We start from the raw sequence: 16,868 nt of genomic DNA, 5'->3' as shown, positions 1-16,868 counted from the left end.
ACCAAGTTGGGTGGGAGGGTGAGCTGTGAGGAGGATGCAGAGATCCTTCAGAGTGATTTGGAGAAATTGAGTGAGTGGGCAAATGAGTGGCAGATGCAGTATAATTTGGATAAATGTGAGGTTATCCACTTTGATAGCAAAACCTGAAGGCAGACGATTATCTGAATCATAAATTTGGAGAGGGGAATGCGCAATGAGACCTGGTTATCCTTGTACACCAGTCACTGAAGGGAAGCATGCAGGAGAGCAGGCAGTAAAGAAGGCAAATGGTGTACTGGCCTTCGGAAGATGTGATGCTGTTCCTCCAGCACCTTTCCCAATCTTTGCTTTCTGCGCATGATTTAAATCTGATTTTACTTCCTAGTTTAAACTCTGTCTCAATGAGGATTCTTCAGGAGGAACAGCATCTCATCTTCCGGTTAGCCATCCGGTCTCAATATCGAAATCAACAACTTCAGTTAATTAGCTCTACCCCACCTCGACCCCTTTGCTTTCATTCCATTTAATTTTAACTGTCTTTTACGTTTTATTTCTTTCTTGTCTTTATATATTCCCCCCACACCCTTTCCCCCCTATCTCACCCCCCCCTTTGCTTTCCCGTCCCCCTTTCTCATTTTACCTCTCTCCTACCCACGTCCCCCCTCCCCCCACATCTACATATGTTACAGCTTACCCTCTGATCTTAATGTATCTGCTGTTTGGCCTCTCACACCTTTTATTCTCTCTTGGGACTTCCATTAGCACTATTTTCCCTTTGTTTCTGTGGCTATGACTCGTCTTTCATTTCCTCACCCTACATTATAAATATCTGCCACTTTCTATGCTTTTTAGCTTTGATAAAGGGTCATTTGGACTAGAAACGTTAGCTCTGTTCTCTCCTTACAGATGCTGCCAGACCTGCTGAGATTTTCCAACATTTCTCTTTTGGTTTCAGATTCCAGGTAATTTTGCATACACCTCCGAAGCCTCTCACAGATCCCCTCCTCCGACAGCAGTCCCACGTCTAGCCTCCTTTGCGGGCGTTGGTAGCTCTCCCCCCCCGATCTGCAGGTCTACCCAGTGCGGGGCATGGTCTGAGATAGTAATTGCCGAGTATTCCATGTTCTTTACCTCCCCTATACAATCCCTGCTTAGTACGAAGAAATCTATCCTAGAATATACTTTTATGGACGTGCGAGTAAAACAAGTACCCCCTTCCTGTCGGCTCTCCAGGGGTCCACTGCCCCCATTTGCTCCATAAACCCTTTCAGCTCCCTTGCCATTGCGTGGAGTCTACCCGTTCTGTGACACGACCGATCCAAAGCCAGGTCAAGGACCATGTTAAAGTCCCCCCCCATTATTAGCCTGCGAGAGTCCAGGTCCGGGATCTTCCCTAGCACTCTTTTAATGAAGTCCACGTCATCCCAGTTCGGGGCATATATATTCACCAGCACCACTCTTCTCCCCTCCAGTCTGCCCCGTACCATCAGGTATCTTCCCCCCCCTGTCTGCGGCTACGCCCTCCGCCTCAAATTACACCCGCTTGTTGAGCATGATTGCCACCCCCCTGGACTTCGAGTCCAATCCGAGTGGAAGACCTGGCTAATCCAGCCCTTCCTTAGCCTGGTCTGGTCAGACACTTTCAGATGTGTCTCCTACAACATAATTACGTCTGCCTTCAGAGCCCGCAAGTGCGCGAACACCCGCGCCCTCTTAACCGGCCCATTCAGTCCCCTGACGTTCCAGGTGATCAGCCTGGTCGGGGGGCACAACCCACCCCCCCCCCCCCCCCCCCCCCCCCACCACGCTGGTCAGCCATAGCCTTTCTCGGGCGGCCCTGGCCCGCCTGTTGGCTGCCTCCACCCTCTACCTCCTTTCCAGTGCCTATTTCAAGTCCTTCCCACGTCAGCAGAACAACTCCCCCCCCCCCCCCCCCCCCCCCCCCCCCCAACAACATCCCCCATACCCCCACCCCTGCCATCCACTGGCTGTGATCTCCCCCCCCCCCCCACCTGACTCCCTTGACTAGCCAATCTGCTAGCCCGGTGACTCAACACTCCGGCGCCTTCCTGTCTCATTCCCATTGTTTCCCCGTCCTCCTCCCCACTCCCCATCCCCCTCTCCAACCCACTGGAGCAAACTAGTAATTTGTTTTTAATCGAAGGAACAGTACTCGTTGTTCACCTCACTTGAGAGCAGCCCACATTTTTCTCACTGTGCAGAGACTGACAGTAACTAACTCAGATCTGATGCAGTACCATCTGCAGGGCCTGAGGAAGACGAGAAACAGTGATGTTCTTCATCCAGATTGAAGAATCCTTATTGAGACAGAGTTGAAACTAGGAAGTAAAATTAAGATTTAAATCATGCACAGAAAGCAAAGATTGGGAAAGAGATAAAGGGAGGGAGAGATGACACAGCCAAAACAAGGTTAAAAAAAAAAGTTAACTGATTTTGTTTTAAATCTCCAACACCACGTGGACTTTTAGTGTGTTGAAGTACAACTTGGTATTTTTGCAATGTTTCACCTTAATTTCTCAACAGACCTCGAAAGCTAGTTAGATAAAAGTTGCTACCTCCATTTTGGTTTTCTTCCCCCAGTTTTTGAAGTCAACACTACCAACAAAAGCAGAAAGACCATATTGCTTTATCCATTTCTGTAAAAAGAAAATAATATTTGGCCTTTTAAATTAAAATAATGTGGTATTTACTTTTTCTTTTACCTGATGAACTTGAACGACTTCCCATGCTGCTCGCCTCTTTGCTGTCGTAGTTGCCATTTTCTATTTGCTCTAATCGCCGTCGCGCTGGAAAAAAACAACATGCTGTTAAAACTACAGGCGGGATTCATCCAACGGGCAGCTAAGTGCCGACGCCGGAGTAAAAACGGGAATGTTTTACTCTGGCATCGGCGCCCGTTCCGGGACCCTATTCTGCGGCCCACAGGGGGCTAGGACGGCGCTGGATTGGCCTAGGCCGCTCCAGCTGCCGATCCCGGCGCCGCGGTTCACAGTGGCCTTCTTCCCTGCGGCGGCCCCAACGCCAAATGACGCAGGGCGACAGGAGCCGGCACGGACAAAAGGAGGCCGGGGGGCAGAGAGGCCGGCCCGTTGGTCATTGGGCCCTGATCGCAGGCCAGGCCACTATGGAGGCTCCCTCCCCCACAGGCCGCCTCCTGACCCTTCAACGTTGAGGTCCAGCCGGCTCAGAGGATGTTAGAATGGCGCCGGCGGGATTCGCCTCTTTGTTGATGGCTGCTCGGCACATGTGGGCCGGAGAATCGGAGCATACGCCGACCGGTGCCGCGCCGACCACGCCGTCGCCGATTGTCCGCACTGCGGAGGATTGTGTCCTGGTGTTGTGCTGCGATTCGCGCGGTGCCGCGCCGATTCTCCGACCCGGCTGGGGGGGGGGGGGGGAAGAGAAAGGGGGTCGGAGAATTCCGTCCTACATTACTCAAATTCTGATTAAAATTACACCAAAGGCAAAAATCTGATCACCTCAGGTGAACAAGTGTAGCACTTTTCCAATTCCTACCCACCTTGCTGAAGCTGTTTCGTGAGGTCCTTGATGTTCGTTGCTTTCTTTCGTTTCTGTGTGACAAGGTCATCTTTAAGCTCCTCCACTTGTAAAGTCAGCTTACTCACTTCCTTCTGTTCAGAGATCACCTCATTCTGCAGAGTTTTCACATCCTGCTGTCGCAGGTGTTGTTCTTTCTGCAATCTGTCGACCTGTACACAAACAAAAGCAAATACCACGATATACTGAATGACATGGAGCTGCTTTTGGCTAAAATTACACATTTCAATCATCAGTAGCAAAATAACTAGCCAGGTTTCAGATCATAGCCAGTATTTACCTTCATGGACATTGGAATATTAAAAGAAAATCTTTTGAACCTAACCTGCATCAAACAATGGAAGTAACAATTCACTGACAAGTACATACAGTAGACACCTTTTCAGTAACAGTACTGTTTTTTAATCAGAGTAATTTTCATCTTCCATATACAGCTTTGATACATTTAACTTTTTGATATTCATCTTGGTTCAATAAGAACCAATTACCACAGGATTATATTTACAATTAGTTCTTTAAATTAATTACAGTTATAAGTAGATTTCACTTCCAGCAATTTTGTGGGAAAGATTTATACCCGACATAGACATAGAACAGTACAGCACAGAACAGGCCCTTCGGCCCTCGATGTTGTGCCGAGCAATGATCACCCTACTCAAACCCACATATCCACCCTATACCCGTAACCCAACAACTCCCCCCCCTTAACCTTACTCTTAGGACGCTACGGGCAATTTAGCATGGCCAATCCACCTAACCCGCACATCTTTGGACTGTGGGAGGAAACCGGAGCACCCGGAGGAAACCCACGCACACACGGGGAGGGCGTGCAGACTCCGCACAGACAGTGACCCAGCCGGGAAGAGACATTAGCCTAAGAATATGGAATTGTGCCTTTGGATTGGAAACCAGCAAATAATTAGAAGAGACGCCCTTATGATATGGGTTGATAGGTAGGAGACAGTGAGGATATGTGGTTCATTGTCATGGTGGGATATGACAAGTGGTGCTCTCCACCTGTCTGCACTGGGGACACAGCTTCTCACTATTGAATGGAGCACTACAAGGGCCATTCGCCCCATCAATCCTGTGCCAGCTCTTTGAAAGAACAATCTAATTAGTTCCATTTACTGCTTACTCATTAGCTCTGTAAATCTGAAACACACTATTTGAATACGCTTCCACCACCCTTACAGAATGAGCATTTCAGATCTTAACTTGCCCATCCGTTTTCTTCACTCATCATGTTGCCTCCGATTCTTGTACCGATTTCCTTAAATCTGTATCCTCTGGTTATTGATGTCTGCCGCTAGAAATGGTCACTCCTTATTTACTTTACCCTTCATGAGTTTAAACTCCTCTTTCAAAGCCCCCTTTAACCGTCTCTGCTCCAAGTCTGTCTTCATAAGTGAAGTCTTTCATCTCCAGTATGATTCCAATCCATCTCCTCTCTAAGTGTGACACTCAGAATTGGCAACACGACTGTATGCTTTATAAACAACTGGAATTAATCTATTGCTTTTTTACTGATGAGGCAAATGATCCTGCATGCCTTTTTCACAGTTATCTCAACTTGTCTTCCAACTTTAGAGATTTGTATACCAACACTCACCAATCTCTCCATTCTTACAACAACTTCAAAATTCTATCATTTAGTTCATAATAATAATCTTTATTATTGTCACAAGTAGGCTTGCATTAACACTGCACTGAAGTTACTGTGAAAATCCCCTAGTCACCACACTCTGGCACCTGTTTGGGTGGAAGGAGAGAGAATTCAGAATGTCCAAATTACCTAACAGCACGTCTTGTGGGACTTGTGGGAGGAAGCGGAGGAAACCCACAGAGAACGTGCAGACTCCGCACAGACAGTAACCCAAGCCAGGAGTCGAATCTGGACCCTGGTGCTCTGAAGAAACAGTGCTAACTAACCATTGTGCTACCGTGCCACTTGCAATTACTTCTATTAATTCCTTCTTACCAAAATATATGGAGTCAGAATTCTCTGGGTTACATTTCATCTGCTATCCATCTGTCCATTTCACCAGTCTATGTACTCCTGGAGTCTGTTGTTATTTTCCTCTCCGTTTATTGCATTTCCAAGTTTCCTGTCATCTACAAACTTTGAAATTATGCCCCACATAGCCAAATATCATAAAGAGCAGTGGCCTGAGAATCCACCTGAGGCTTCACTATATCTATTATGAGCTGAAAAATGAAGTTAACACGTTTTATACGAGAACGTGCATATTACACCAATTTGTGGATAAGGGCAGGAAGTCACAAAATGACACAGACTAAGTGAGTAAGTGAAACTCTGCCAGAGAGGCCAATGTGGACAAATGTGATAAAAACAAATTATTGCGGATGCTGGAATCTGAAACGAAAGGGAAAATGCTGGAAAATCTCAGCAAGTCCGAGTCCGATGACAAACGTTGGCTCTTTTCTCTCCCTACAGATGCTGCCAGACTTGCTGAGATTTTCCAGCATTTTCCTTTTCGTGGACAAATGTGAAGTCACCCCTTTTCCATCGGGATTAACATATTTTGATAATATGGCAGATGAGGAGCAGAGATTTAGTTTATCTATATGCACATAGGTATCAATAGCATCACAACAAAAACCTAGAGTTCATGTACAAAATATATTAAGTCAATTATTAATCTGAGTGACAGATTTTTGTTAACCAAAAGATATTAAGGGATGTGGGAATTATGGAATTTTGTTAATGGTCAACCATGGTTTTAGAATGGCAGAACAGGCTCGAGGAGTCAAGTAGCTGACTTTCATTTTGACAAAGCTTTGACAAAGAGTCATCCTGACTCGAAAGGTTAGCTCCCTTCTCTCTCCACAGATGCTGTCAGACCTGCTGCAATTGTCCAGTATTTTCTGTTTTTAGTTCAGATTCCAGCATCCAAAGTAATTTGCTTTTATCTTAACCTACTTTATTCTTATGTTGAATTTCGAAGGTTAAGGCAAGTGATCAAAATAAAGTATATAAAATGAGTAAAACTTTGATGGAGCAGATACAAAGAAATTATTTCCTCTAGTGGGGGAAATATCGACAACCAAAGGACACCATCTTAAACTTCGGGTTAGGCCATTCAGGATTTAAAACAGGAAATACTTTTTTAACCAAATGGTAGTCGAAATCTGGAACTTACCAACCACCATCCCACACCCTCCCTCCAAAAATAAAGATTCTGAATGCTGGGTCAATTGAAATTTGCAAGACTGAGAATGATGGTGACTGCTGTTGCTATGGAAAACCTTTCCACATTTAAATCCTGTATCAGTATCTTAAAATCTAGTTCAGGTACAGTAAAGCATCTCCTAACTTGATCCGACAATGAGCCTTCACCTCAATAAAGTGCCTCATATGCTGCGCCAACGAAGCAGATCAACACCAATTTAATTTTAAAATATGCTTGACCAACTCCACACCAACCACTGTTGTGATTACTTTGAATTACGCTGTCACAAACGGGACACTTCGCTGTTTTATTGTATTGTAGCCTTGCGTCCAGTGGAAAGTAGAATAAACCTTTCTAAAGATCTACCATGTGGCTAAATACTCCTTTCAAAACATAACTAATTTCCCTTTTGTCATATTTGTAAATAATGAGCATAATATTTGCCCCACATTTCTCAAGTATCTGTATCCAACATCTTAAAAGTGCATAATTGAAGTTTAGGATCAAGTCCTTTGCCTGCCTTCCCCTTATCGGAAATAGCCAGTACATCTCTACTAATACACAAGACAATAAAAATACCATAACTTAACTATTCACATATACATTCACAATACTCCACAGATCTTCAGTCAACACTCGCTGTAGGTCAAATCCTCTTAGCCACAAAGCTGGTGGAAGAATGAAAACATACTACTGTATTCCAATGGGATTTTGTTACTAAAAATATAGTTCAAAGTTTCCATGAGGGCTTAATGGAAGACCAGAGGCTACCGATTCCCACTAGAAAACAATGCTCAGTTAATTCAAAGCAAAACAGGCATGGATGTGGGAAGGCAGGAAAAAGTAGCAATATTAACCAAAAACTCAGAAGATGTCGTCAAGATTACACCAAGTTTCTTTTTGTTTAGAAGATGTAGAAATTTCCAATTGCAATACACATAGCACACAACATGCTGCTCAAGCATTAACATCCCGTATTGATTCAATTCTTCTTATTTCACTACTCAACGATGCAGACAGCACTCACAAGGTTAAGGAAAAAAATTCCTGAAGCCTCATAATCCAGGCGTTCTCCCTGTGTTTATTACATTCTTACCAGTTCAACATTAGTGTGTCCCAACTCTTCAAGTTGCGCACTCAACTCCCGCTCATGAATATTTAGTTTGTCGAGCTGTGTCTGCAGTGTGTTGTTCTCAGACTGAAGCTGTGCATTTTTGCTGGTCAGTTTCTCCGTAAACAGAAGCAACTCAGATTCTTTTTTGCGACTCCCTTCAATGTCTTCCTGCAGATCTGTAATGAGTGCGTTCAGGCTGTTAACCTCCTCCTTCAGTGATTGAATCTCCTGCTCGCTTCTATGAAGAAATCACATTGGATTATTTTTCTGTCCTGGTTGGCACTTGAAGAAAATGTATGCTTTTAAAAATTAAATCTTGCCCGCTGATTTCAACACTAGAATACTATAAATCAGAACATAGCAATGCACTGAAGAAAAATTATAAAACATTTTCTACGGAATCAGATTGTTACACAAATATATAATATTGTTAAGTGAGCAGAAATTTGACAACTGGTTTATCTGTCCATATTTTGAGACTCCTATTCCATGGATAAGAAATACCCTGATGGTCATATGAACTTGCAAATAAATGACAGGCGGGAAAAGGCCCGAGCGCCTGTCCTATCATGACGAGGTGCTTTATTCTTTATTCCCACATCATAATAATAATCTTTATTGTCACAAATAGGCTTACATTGCATCTACGTTACTGTAAAAAGTCCCTAGTCGCCACATTCCAGCGCCTGTTTGGGTCAACAGAGGGAGAAATCAGATTGTCCAGATTGCCTAACAACAGGTCTTTCAGGACGAGTGGGAGGAAACCAGAGTACCCAGGGAAACCAACGCAGACACAGGAAAAACGTGCAGACTCCGCACAGACAGTGGCCCAGCCACGAATCGAACCTGGGACCCTGGCAATGTGAAGCCACAGTGCTAACTGATGTACTACCGTGCCGCCCAGTCATTTCCCTGGAAGGTTAAACAAAAAGAAAAAATTCAAGACTAATAAGGAAGATGCAAAAAAACTCTACTGGAAAACATGTTACCCACTTCCTCAGGCAATCGGAATCAATACAGCAGAACTCCGAGACTGTGCATATGCTAATGAGTAACTTGGCATATTAAATTAAACTATTATACCTAATAATAATAATCGCTTGTCACAAGTAGGCTTCAATAAAGTTACTGTGAAATGCCCCTAGTCACCACATTCCGGAGCCTGTTCGGAGAGGCCGGTACAGGAATTGAACCTGTGCTGCTGGCCTTATTCTGCAATACAAGCCAGCCGTTTAGCCCACTGTGCTATACCAGCCCCTTAACTAACCATGTCGCCTAGTCGTTACCTTTCAAGCTGTTCTTGCAAGTGGTTTACTGTCTTTACTCGTTCGTGCAAAGACTGGCACTCGGTTTTCTGTCGGTTGATAATTTCTTTATATTTTGACAGTTCATCTTCAGTCCTCAAACGTTCATCCTCAAGACATTTTACCTGAGTGAGGAATGGAATACAAGATTATTTTTTAAGAATTGAAGCCATAAAAATAACCCAAGTTGCAAGAATGTTAATAATGAGCAGCCAGCGCCCAGGCTGGTTTTGAATCTAATAACGGGACACATGAGCCAAATACAATGTTCCCTATGGCTGTCCCGGTTTTTACTCAGCAAAATATATTTTTAACAAGTCAAAGGAAGTGGTTATAGGGCATTTAGAAAGTCACATGATTAGTCAGAGTCAACTTAGTTTTATAAAAGGGAATTTGTGTTTGACAAATCCATAAATTTGAAAATGTAATTAATAGGCTATATAAAAGGGAACAATTGAATAGCACAGAACTCCTCCAGTGGAGAAGGAGGCCATTCGACCCATCGAGTCTACACCAGCCCTCTGAAAGAGCACTCTACCTAGGCCCATTCCCCACCCTATATCTGTAATCCCATCTAACCTGCACATTTTTGGATTATGGGAGGAAACCGGAGCACTGGAGGAAACCCACGCAGAGGTGGGGAGAACGTGTAAATTCCACAGTCACCCAAGGCCAGAACTGAACCCGGGACCCTGGCACGGAGGCAGCAGTACTAACCATTCCAAATACAAGCAGCCCCAAATACATCATATATTGATTTCAAAATGTATTTCACAAAGTGCCCCAAGAAAAGCTGTTGCACAAGATTAAGGCTCATTAACCCAATGAGGGGGAGGGGGCGGCTGCCATTTTTTAGAATAATTGGGCATTATATATTGGCATGGATTGAGGATTAGTTAATGGAGTAGGAATAAAGAAGCTTTTTCAGATCGTCAGGCTATTGTTATTAACCAGGTGTCGCAAGGATGAGTGCTGGGGCCTCAACTATTTACAGCTGATATTAAATGTATTACAATTTAATAACTTAAGGGGCAACGTGCAATGTAGCCAAGTTTGCTGATGATACAAAGCCAGGTGGGGAAAGTAAACTCGGAGGACAAAGTATCTAGAAAGGGGTGCAGACATGCATGAGTCAGCAAGAACGTGGAGAATAATGTGCAAAAGCACAGAGGTCATTCATTTTATTAGGTGGAATGAAATTCAGAAGATTTTAAATGGTGTAAGATTTGCATTTCTATCTTTTCTGAATGCAGTTAGCAGCCAGAAGTGTGGTCACTGTTGTGATGTCTTATGGCGCAGTGAGTAGCATTCCGGCATTTGAGCCAGAAGCTCTGGTTTTGGGACCCACCCCCAAACTTGATGGCCAAGGAAAGCGCATTCATTACGCAGCCAACAGGTTGAGTATCAAGCTGCAAAATCCTTCCAACATGCTAATGACAGGTGGTCAGAGCAGGAGACACTCAGTTATGCTTGACATGGAGTAGCACTCAAGCTGCAAACCTGTTCCAGGAAAGTTCAACTCCCCGTGCAAGAGACGGCACATCCGACAGTGCTGCGTTTTCTCTGTACTGCACCAGAGTGCCACCCTTGGTTTTTGAACTGTAACTGAGAGAGGGTGCCACCAACTGAGCCATAGGAGAATTAGTAAGTATTGGTGATCAGTGGGATTTGGATTTCCTTGTGCATGAAACAAAGTCAACATGCAGGAAAGCAATTAGAGAGGCAATGGCATGTTGGTGTTATTGTAAGTGTTTGGAGTACAACAGTAAGGCAGTCTTGTTGCAATTGTACAGGGCTGTGGTGAGGCTAGATCTGGGACACTTTGTCGAGTTTTGTTTCCCATACCCAAAACAAAAGGACATAGTTACCTTAGAGGCGGTTCACTGAAGGTTTACTAAATTGATTTTTGGGATAACAGGGTTGTCCTGTGTAGAGAGGTTGAGTAGAATGGGACGATGCCTTTCGCAGTTAAAAGAGGTGATCTCATTGAAATTGAAAGATTCTGAAGTGGTGTGACAGGGTAACTACTGAGAGGCTGTTTTCCTTGTCTGCAGCGTTTAGACTGTGGGCGTATAGATCTCAAGATAACTTGGCTGTCATTTCTGGCTGAGATAAGGAGAGATTTCTTCACTCAAGATGGTTGTGAAACTTTGGATTCTCTTCGTCAGAGTGGTGTGGATGTTCAGGTATATTAATGGCTGCATCTGATGGATTTCTGGATTCGAAAGGGAATCAAAGGAATGTGGAAATCAGCAGAAAATTGGAGGTTTTCATGTTTTTTCACAGAATATGGGGATCGTTGGATAGACCAGCAATTGCATCCGTAATTGCCTCCCATGAAGTTGATGATGAGCCTCCTTCTTGATCTGCCGCAGTTGGGTAGGTACACCAACAGTGCTGCAAGGAAGAGAGCTTCAGGATTTCGTCCCAGCAACAGTGAAGGAGCAGTGATTATAGGGTGGAATTGTTCGCATAATTTGTCAGTATACGACTCTGACTGAAAACTGGCGTGTCGCTCTTCAGATGCACTCCTGACCTGGAGTCACTTGGACGGAAAACAAAAGGGTGCGGGGGTGGTTCACACCATCAGTATGGCAAGACATGGCCTGTTAGAGCCGACAAGACCATCTCCACAGATCGGTTCCACCCCCATTCCCTCACACACATGCCAGATTCTTCTCCTCACTGCCTTTTCCCAAATCCCTGCCATTCAATTGACTCACGTTCCCCCCCCCCCCCCCCCCCCCCCCGCCCCCTCCCCCTCCTCTTGCCCATTCCAATTGGACTCCCCCAGGGCCCACCCCTTGTAATGGTTAGCAGTACCAGGACAGTGCACAGGCATGTCCCTCTTCCCCCAGGGCTATACCTACCTTGGTGCCCCTGGCAGGGTCCCCTTGACTGCTTCACATTCTTAAATAGTTGTCATGAACCCCACTGATGTCACGCAGGCGAGGTCTGAATATTTAGTGAGCAGGGGTACATATGGCTAGGAAGTCCTTTAATCATATTTAAATATAGTGACATTTATTAAAATGAGGTTCCCGCTCACTCATTACATCACCGGAGAGAGGCAGGGATTATCTCACCACCGAGAATCTAGTTCCCGACTTTCACGGTATTATCTACATTCAAGAGGCGGCTGGATATCGCATTTGAGGGGAATGGGATCAAAGGCTATGGGGAGAAAGCAGGATTAGGCTATCGAGTTGGATAATCAGCCATGATCGTGATGAATGGCGGAGCAGGCTCGAAGGGCCAAAAGGCCTCCTCCTGCTTCTATCGTCTGTATCTATGTATTATGCGCCTGTGTTGCCATTATTGCTGATAGCAGTGAGGGTGTGAAATAGTCCCCACAGTTCCAAGTCAGGATGGTGTGTGATTTAGAGAGGAACCTGCAGGTAGTGGTGCTCCCATGCATCTGCTGTCCTTGGAGGTCGCAGGTTTGGAAGGTGCTGACGAAGGGGGCTTGTCAAGTTCCTGCAGTTCTTTGTTGGAGTGAATGTTGAAACTGGTGGATGGGTTGCCAATCAAGCAAGCTGCTTTGTCCTGATGGTGTGAAGCTGGAGTGTTGTTGGAGTTGCATTTATGCAGGCAAGGGGAAGAGCATTCCATCACACTCCGGACTTGTGCCTTGTAGACTGTGAAGGCTTTGGGGAATCAAGTGGCGAGTTACTCTCTGCAGAATTCCTCGTCTCTGACCTGCTCTTGTTCCACCCAGTGTTTACATGGTTACTCCAGTTCAGTTTCTTATCAACAGGAGCGCCCAAGATGTTGATATTGGGGATTCAGCAATGTTAATACCATTGAATGTCAAGGAGTGATGGTTAGATTCTCTCTTGTTGGAGATGGGCATTGCCTGGCACATGTGTGGCATGAATGTAACTTCCCACTCAACAGCCTAAACCTGAATGCTGTCCAGGCCTTGCTGCAAATGGACGCGGACTGTCGGGAATTGTGCTGAACATATCGAACATGCCCACTTCTGACTTTATGATGGAGGGGAGACCACTGATGAAAAAGTTGAAGATGCTAGTGCCTAGGACACGACCCTCTGAAGCTCCTGCAATGATGCCCTGGGACTGTGATGATTGATCTCCAACAAACTCAGCATTTTTGCTTTCCCAGTGACTTATAGGGCTCCTTGATGAACTAAGGGCAGTCACTCCCACCTTATCTCTGGAGTTCGGCTGTTTTGTTCAGCCTTGGGTGGAGGTAAATGATCATCCGTGATCTTACTGAATGGCAGTACAGGCTTGAGGGAACATATTACATCTGCTCCTATTTCTTTTGTCCATAAAACAGTAATTTCTTGCTTTCTTACTTTGTGACATAGTAACCTGCACTTATCATTATTAATGATGTACAGAAGACAAAGACTAGACAAGAAAATGGAAGAGAAACATTCTGGGATATGTATTTATTTTTTATTCGAGTATTTTAATATAAAAAGACCAACTCGTAGAATGGGCAGTGAAGAAAGTTTCTCAGTTATTTTGGAAAATATTTCAACATAATTTACCATATAATTCCAAAATATAAACACAGGAACAATAGTACTCACCTTTGTTCGTAAAGTATGCAACTCATCCATCCCTTCCTTGAATGTTTTCTTTAGGTCATCAAGTTCTTTTATTTTGGCATGGCGAATCTGTTTTTTGTTGGAAAAATAAATTTCTTTGGAATCTAGTAAAAAAACTTTAAATAATCTCCATGAAAACGTGAGATTAATTAAACAGCAACCTATAATCTTACCCCTTCCATTTCTTTTCCACCGCCTTTCATTAAACCCAAGAAAGGAGATTCCACCTCCCCACTCAACTCTTACATTATTGCTATCGGTCCTTACCAAGTTAAAGAAACCACTGTAAACTGAAAGTATACACTGTAGACCAAATCTACATTCAGCCATATGGTTTTCTGTATGGTTCTTCCATCAATGATCTGGTTAGTTTGTTAAATAAAATGACTGTTCCCAAACACGTCATACTTGACCAAAACAACATTGAGAATTTTCCAAAATGTTTCATAGGGTCAGGCCCCATGTACTTATAAAACAAGCTGCCAACACATTTCCTCCCCATCCAAGCCATGCACATTGCTTTCATCTCAAAATTGAAGTATTTGCAACATTGTCGATAAATCATCCTCAGATGGTTCTGTAATGGACTGGCTTCAACCACCCATTTTACCTGCTCTTTCATGACCTCCTAAAATCATCCAACCTTATTCATTCTTCCATAAATATTTCCACTCTACATACATTGGGCGGGATCCTCCGATAGCAGATGCCGTAATTGTGAAACGCGATTGGGCGGCGAATAGGTTTCAAAGCTAAAATCGCACGGGCGTTGATTTGACGGCAATCGCAATTCTCTGTCACCTCGATAGCGGCATCAATGCGGTCTGGAACGCACATACAGTAAACACCATTTGCATATTATTAGCGGGCCTGACCCGGCATTCTCCGGGGCCACTGCGATGCTCCACCTCCGATGGGCCGAGTTCCCGATGGTTCATCTGTGCTTTTAAAAATCGTCAAACCGGTGTCATGACTGCTGAAGGAAAGGAGGTACGGAAAGCGTCCAACATCGTCATAGTGTGCTGACAGGTGTGCCACTGGCTGGGGTGCTTCTGCCAGGGCGGGGTGGATGGGCACGGAACACCATTGCTGCAGCCAGCAAGGCAGCCATGCAGCTGCGCACACCACTAACAGTCCACTGTAAACTTAGGGGCATGGGTCGTATAGCTCCCCTCTTCCCAGGCCACCCCTCCTAGGTGCCTTCCGGCCCCAGCAGCTGGTGTTATGGGCACGCTCCAGCACAACTAATGCCATCTTGTTGGCTAGGATGGGTGTATGTGGGGATTGTAATGTGTATATATGTCAGCCTCCCAAGTGTCAATCATGGACCTGGCGAATCTCGCACGATTTTTCATTGGAATCCATTGTGTTCAACGTGGCGCTGGTGCCAACCCCTCCACAGTTGCTGAATCGATCCAGGTTCGGCCTGGAAGGGTGGGGTTGGGGGACGGGGGGAGGAGACGACACCTATACAAACCATGCCCCTAAGTTCACAGTGGACGACGCGTGAAAGACCACAAATTCTGCGTTGACATCAACACTTAAGTGTCAGAAACGACGAATCATGCCCATTATGCTTTGTATCGATCAGACAACTGCAAATCTCACCTCACTAAATGTTGAATTTTATCTTTTTACTCTTCAATGAGTATGTGTTTTTCTTCCAATTAGTCACTTACATGGTATCTTACTTTTAACAGCTGGCATCCATCATCGAAGGGCCTAGTTTTTAATCTACTAACACTGTTAGATTTGTGATCTCTGTAGAAATTAACTGATCAATTGCCTGCTTTTAAACCAGGTAATGGTGGTGTAGCATATTGGGGCCTCACGGAACCATTTAAAAAAAATCTATTTTATGGATCTACCTCTTAAAAGGTTACTTTTGAAATTTAATAAAGTGAAATTAGAGCTCATGCGATTGGCAAAAATATATTGGCATGGATAAGCATTGGCTAAAGGACAGAAAACAAAGAGTAGGATAAATGGACCATTCTCAGGTTGGCAGGCTGTGACTGGCACAGGGAACAGTGCTGGGTCCCAGCTAATGATTTGGATGTCTGGACCAAATGCAATGCTTCTAAGTTAAATGATGGCACAAACGCGGTGGAAGCGACTTGTGTGGAGGATGCAAAGAGTCTTTTAGAGGATTTAAACAGAAGAAGTGAGGAAAGAACTAACCAGAAGAACCATGGCAGATGGCATTTAAGTGGAAAAATGTGAAGTTAGCTACTTTGGTAGGAAAACGGAAATGCAGAGAATTTCTTAAATGGGGAGAGATTCGGAGATGTTGGGCTGGATTCTCCCAAAATGAGACTATGTCTTAAGCCGGCGTAAAATGGCTGGCATTGCATTCCCCAGTTTCCTGTAAAAAATAAAAGACTATTCACTTACCTGCAGGGGGCTAGCAGGGACCCGGGGAGCTTCACGTAGCTTTGGCTGCAGATACGGCCCCCGCACTTCCAGTTCCGATCATGCACATGGCGGCGACCTCCAGCAGCCGCGCCGAGCGTCATGGTGGACTCGGACCAATGCGAACAATCTAGCCCCTCCCCCGCCACCGATCTGCCATGCCCCGCTGCATTGGACATGCCCGATCGCTGCCCCGGCCACTGGGATTACTGCACCCCTCCCTGGGTGCTCGGTCCCCCGCCTCCCACCAGGGCGGCCGCGGACTCAAGAGTCTGCAGCCGCCCCGCAAGAGTCCCGATCGGCCACACCACATTAGTTCCATGCCGTCGGAGGAAATATTGAGGATTGAGGAGACTGTGCCTGCGACTATTCTCTAGAGTTATGAGAGGAGATCTCACTGAAATGCACAGAATACGCACAGGATTTGACAGGGTAGGTGCAGGAAGGATGCTTCCCCTGGCTCGGGGTGGGCTGTCTAGAGCCAAGTGACAGTCTCAGAATAAATGGTAGGCCATTTAGGGCCAAGATGAGAAAGAATGTCTTCAGTCATTGAGGTGAATCTTTGGAAATTCTCTATATCAGAGGGCTGTGGAGGTCAATCATTGAGTATGTTCAAAGTAGAGGTCGATAAATTTTGAGATACCAATGACATGAAGGGATATCGCAATAGTGTAAGAAGATGGCATTGAGGTAGATGTGCATGGTTT

The 16,868-nt window shown here is 45.0% G+C and overlaps 1 protein-coding gene across 5 annotated transcripts in view; it reads right to left on the bottom strand.

Annotated features, from left to right (window-relative positions):
* The window catches only part of ccdc186 (coiled-coil domain-containing protein 186), a 120,342-nt gene that overhangs the window by 33,811 nt on the left and 69,663 nt on the right, over positions 1 to 16,868 (bottom strand). For 4 of the 5 annotated variants that reach the window (XM_038821389.1, XM_038821388.1, XM_038821392.1 and 1 more), the window contains 5 exons: positions 13,732 to 13,818; positions 9,153 to 9,295; positions 7,849 to 8,104; positions 3,521 to 3,710; positions 2,691 to 2,786 (listed from right to left, as the gene is read on the bottom strand). In XM_038821389.1, the coding sequence (XP_038677317.1) occupies positions 2,691 to 2,786; positions 3,521 to 3,710; positions 7,849 to 8,104; positions 9,153 to 9,295; positions 13,732 to 13,818 (772 nt within the window). The remainder of the gene's footprint in view (positions 1 to 2,690; positions 2,787 to 3,520; positions 3,711 to 7,848; positions 8,105 to 9,152; positions 9,296 to 13,731; positions 13,819 to 16,868) is intronic. The other variant, XM_038821390.1, reaches the window with a different exon arrangement.

Source organism: Scyliorhinus canicula, chromosome 16 (genome assembly GCF_902713615.1).
Source record: "Scyliorhinus canicula chromosome 16, sScyCan1.1, whole genome shotgun sequence".
NCBI classification, from domain to species: Eukaryota; Metazoa; Chordata; class Chondrichthyes; order Carcharhiniformes; family Scyliorhinidae; genus Scyliorhinus; species Scyliorhinus canicula.
Note: the sequence above shows the minus strand (reverse complement) of the source record. Positions and strands in the feature narration are given on the sequence as shown.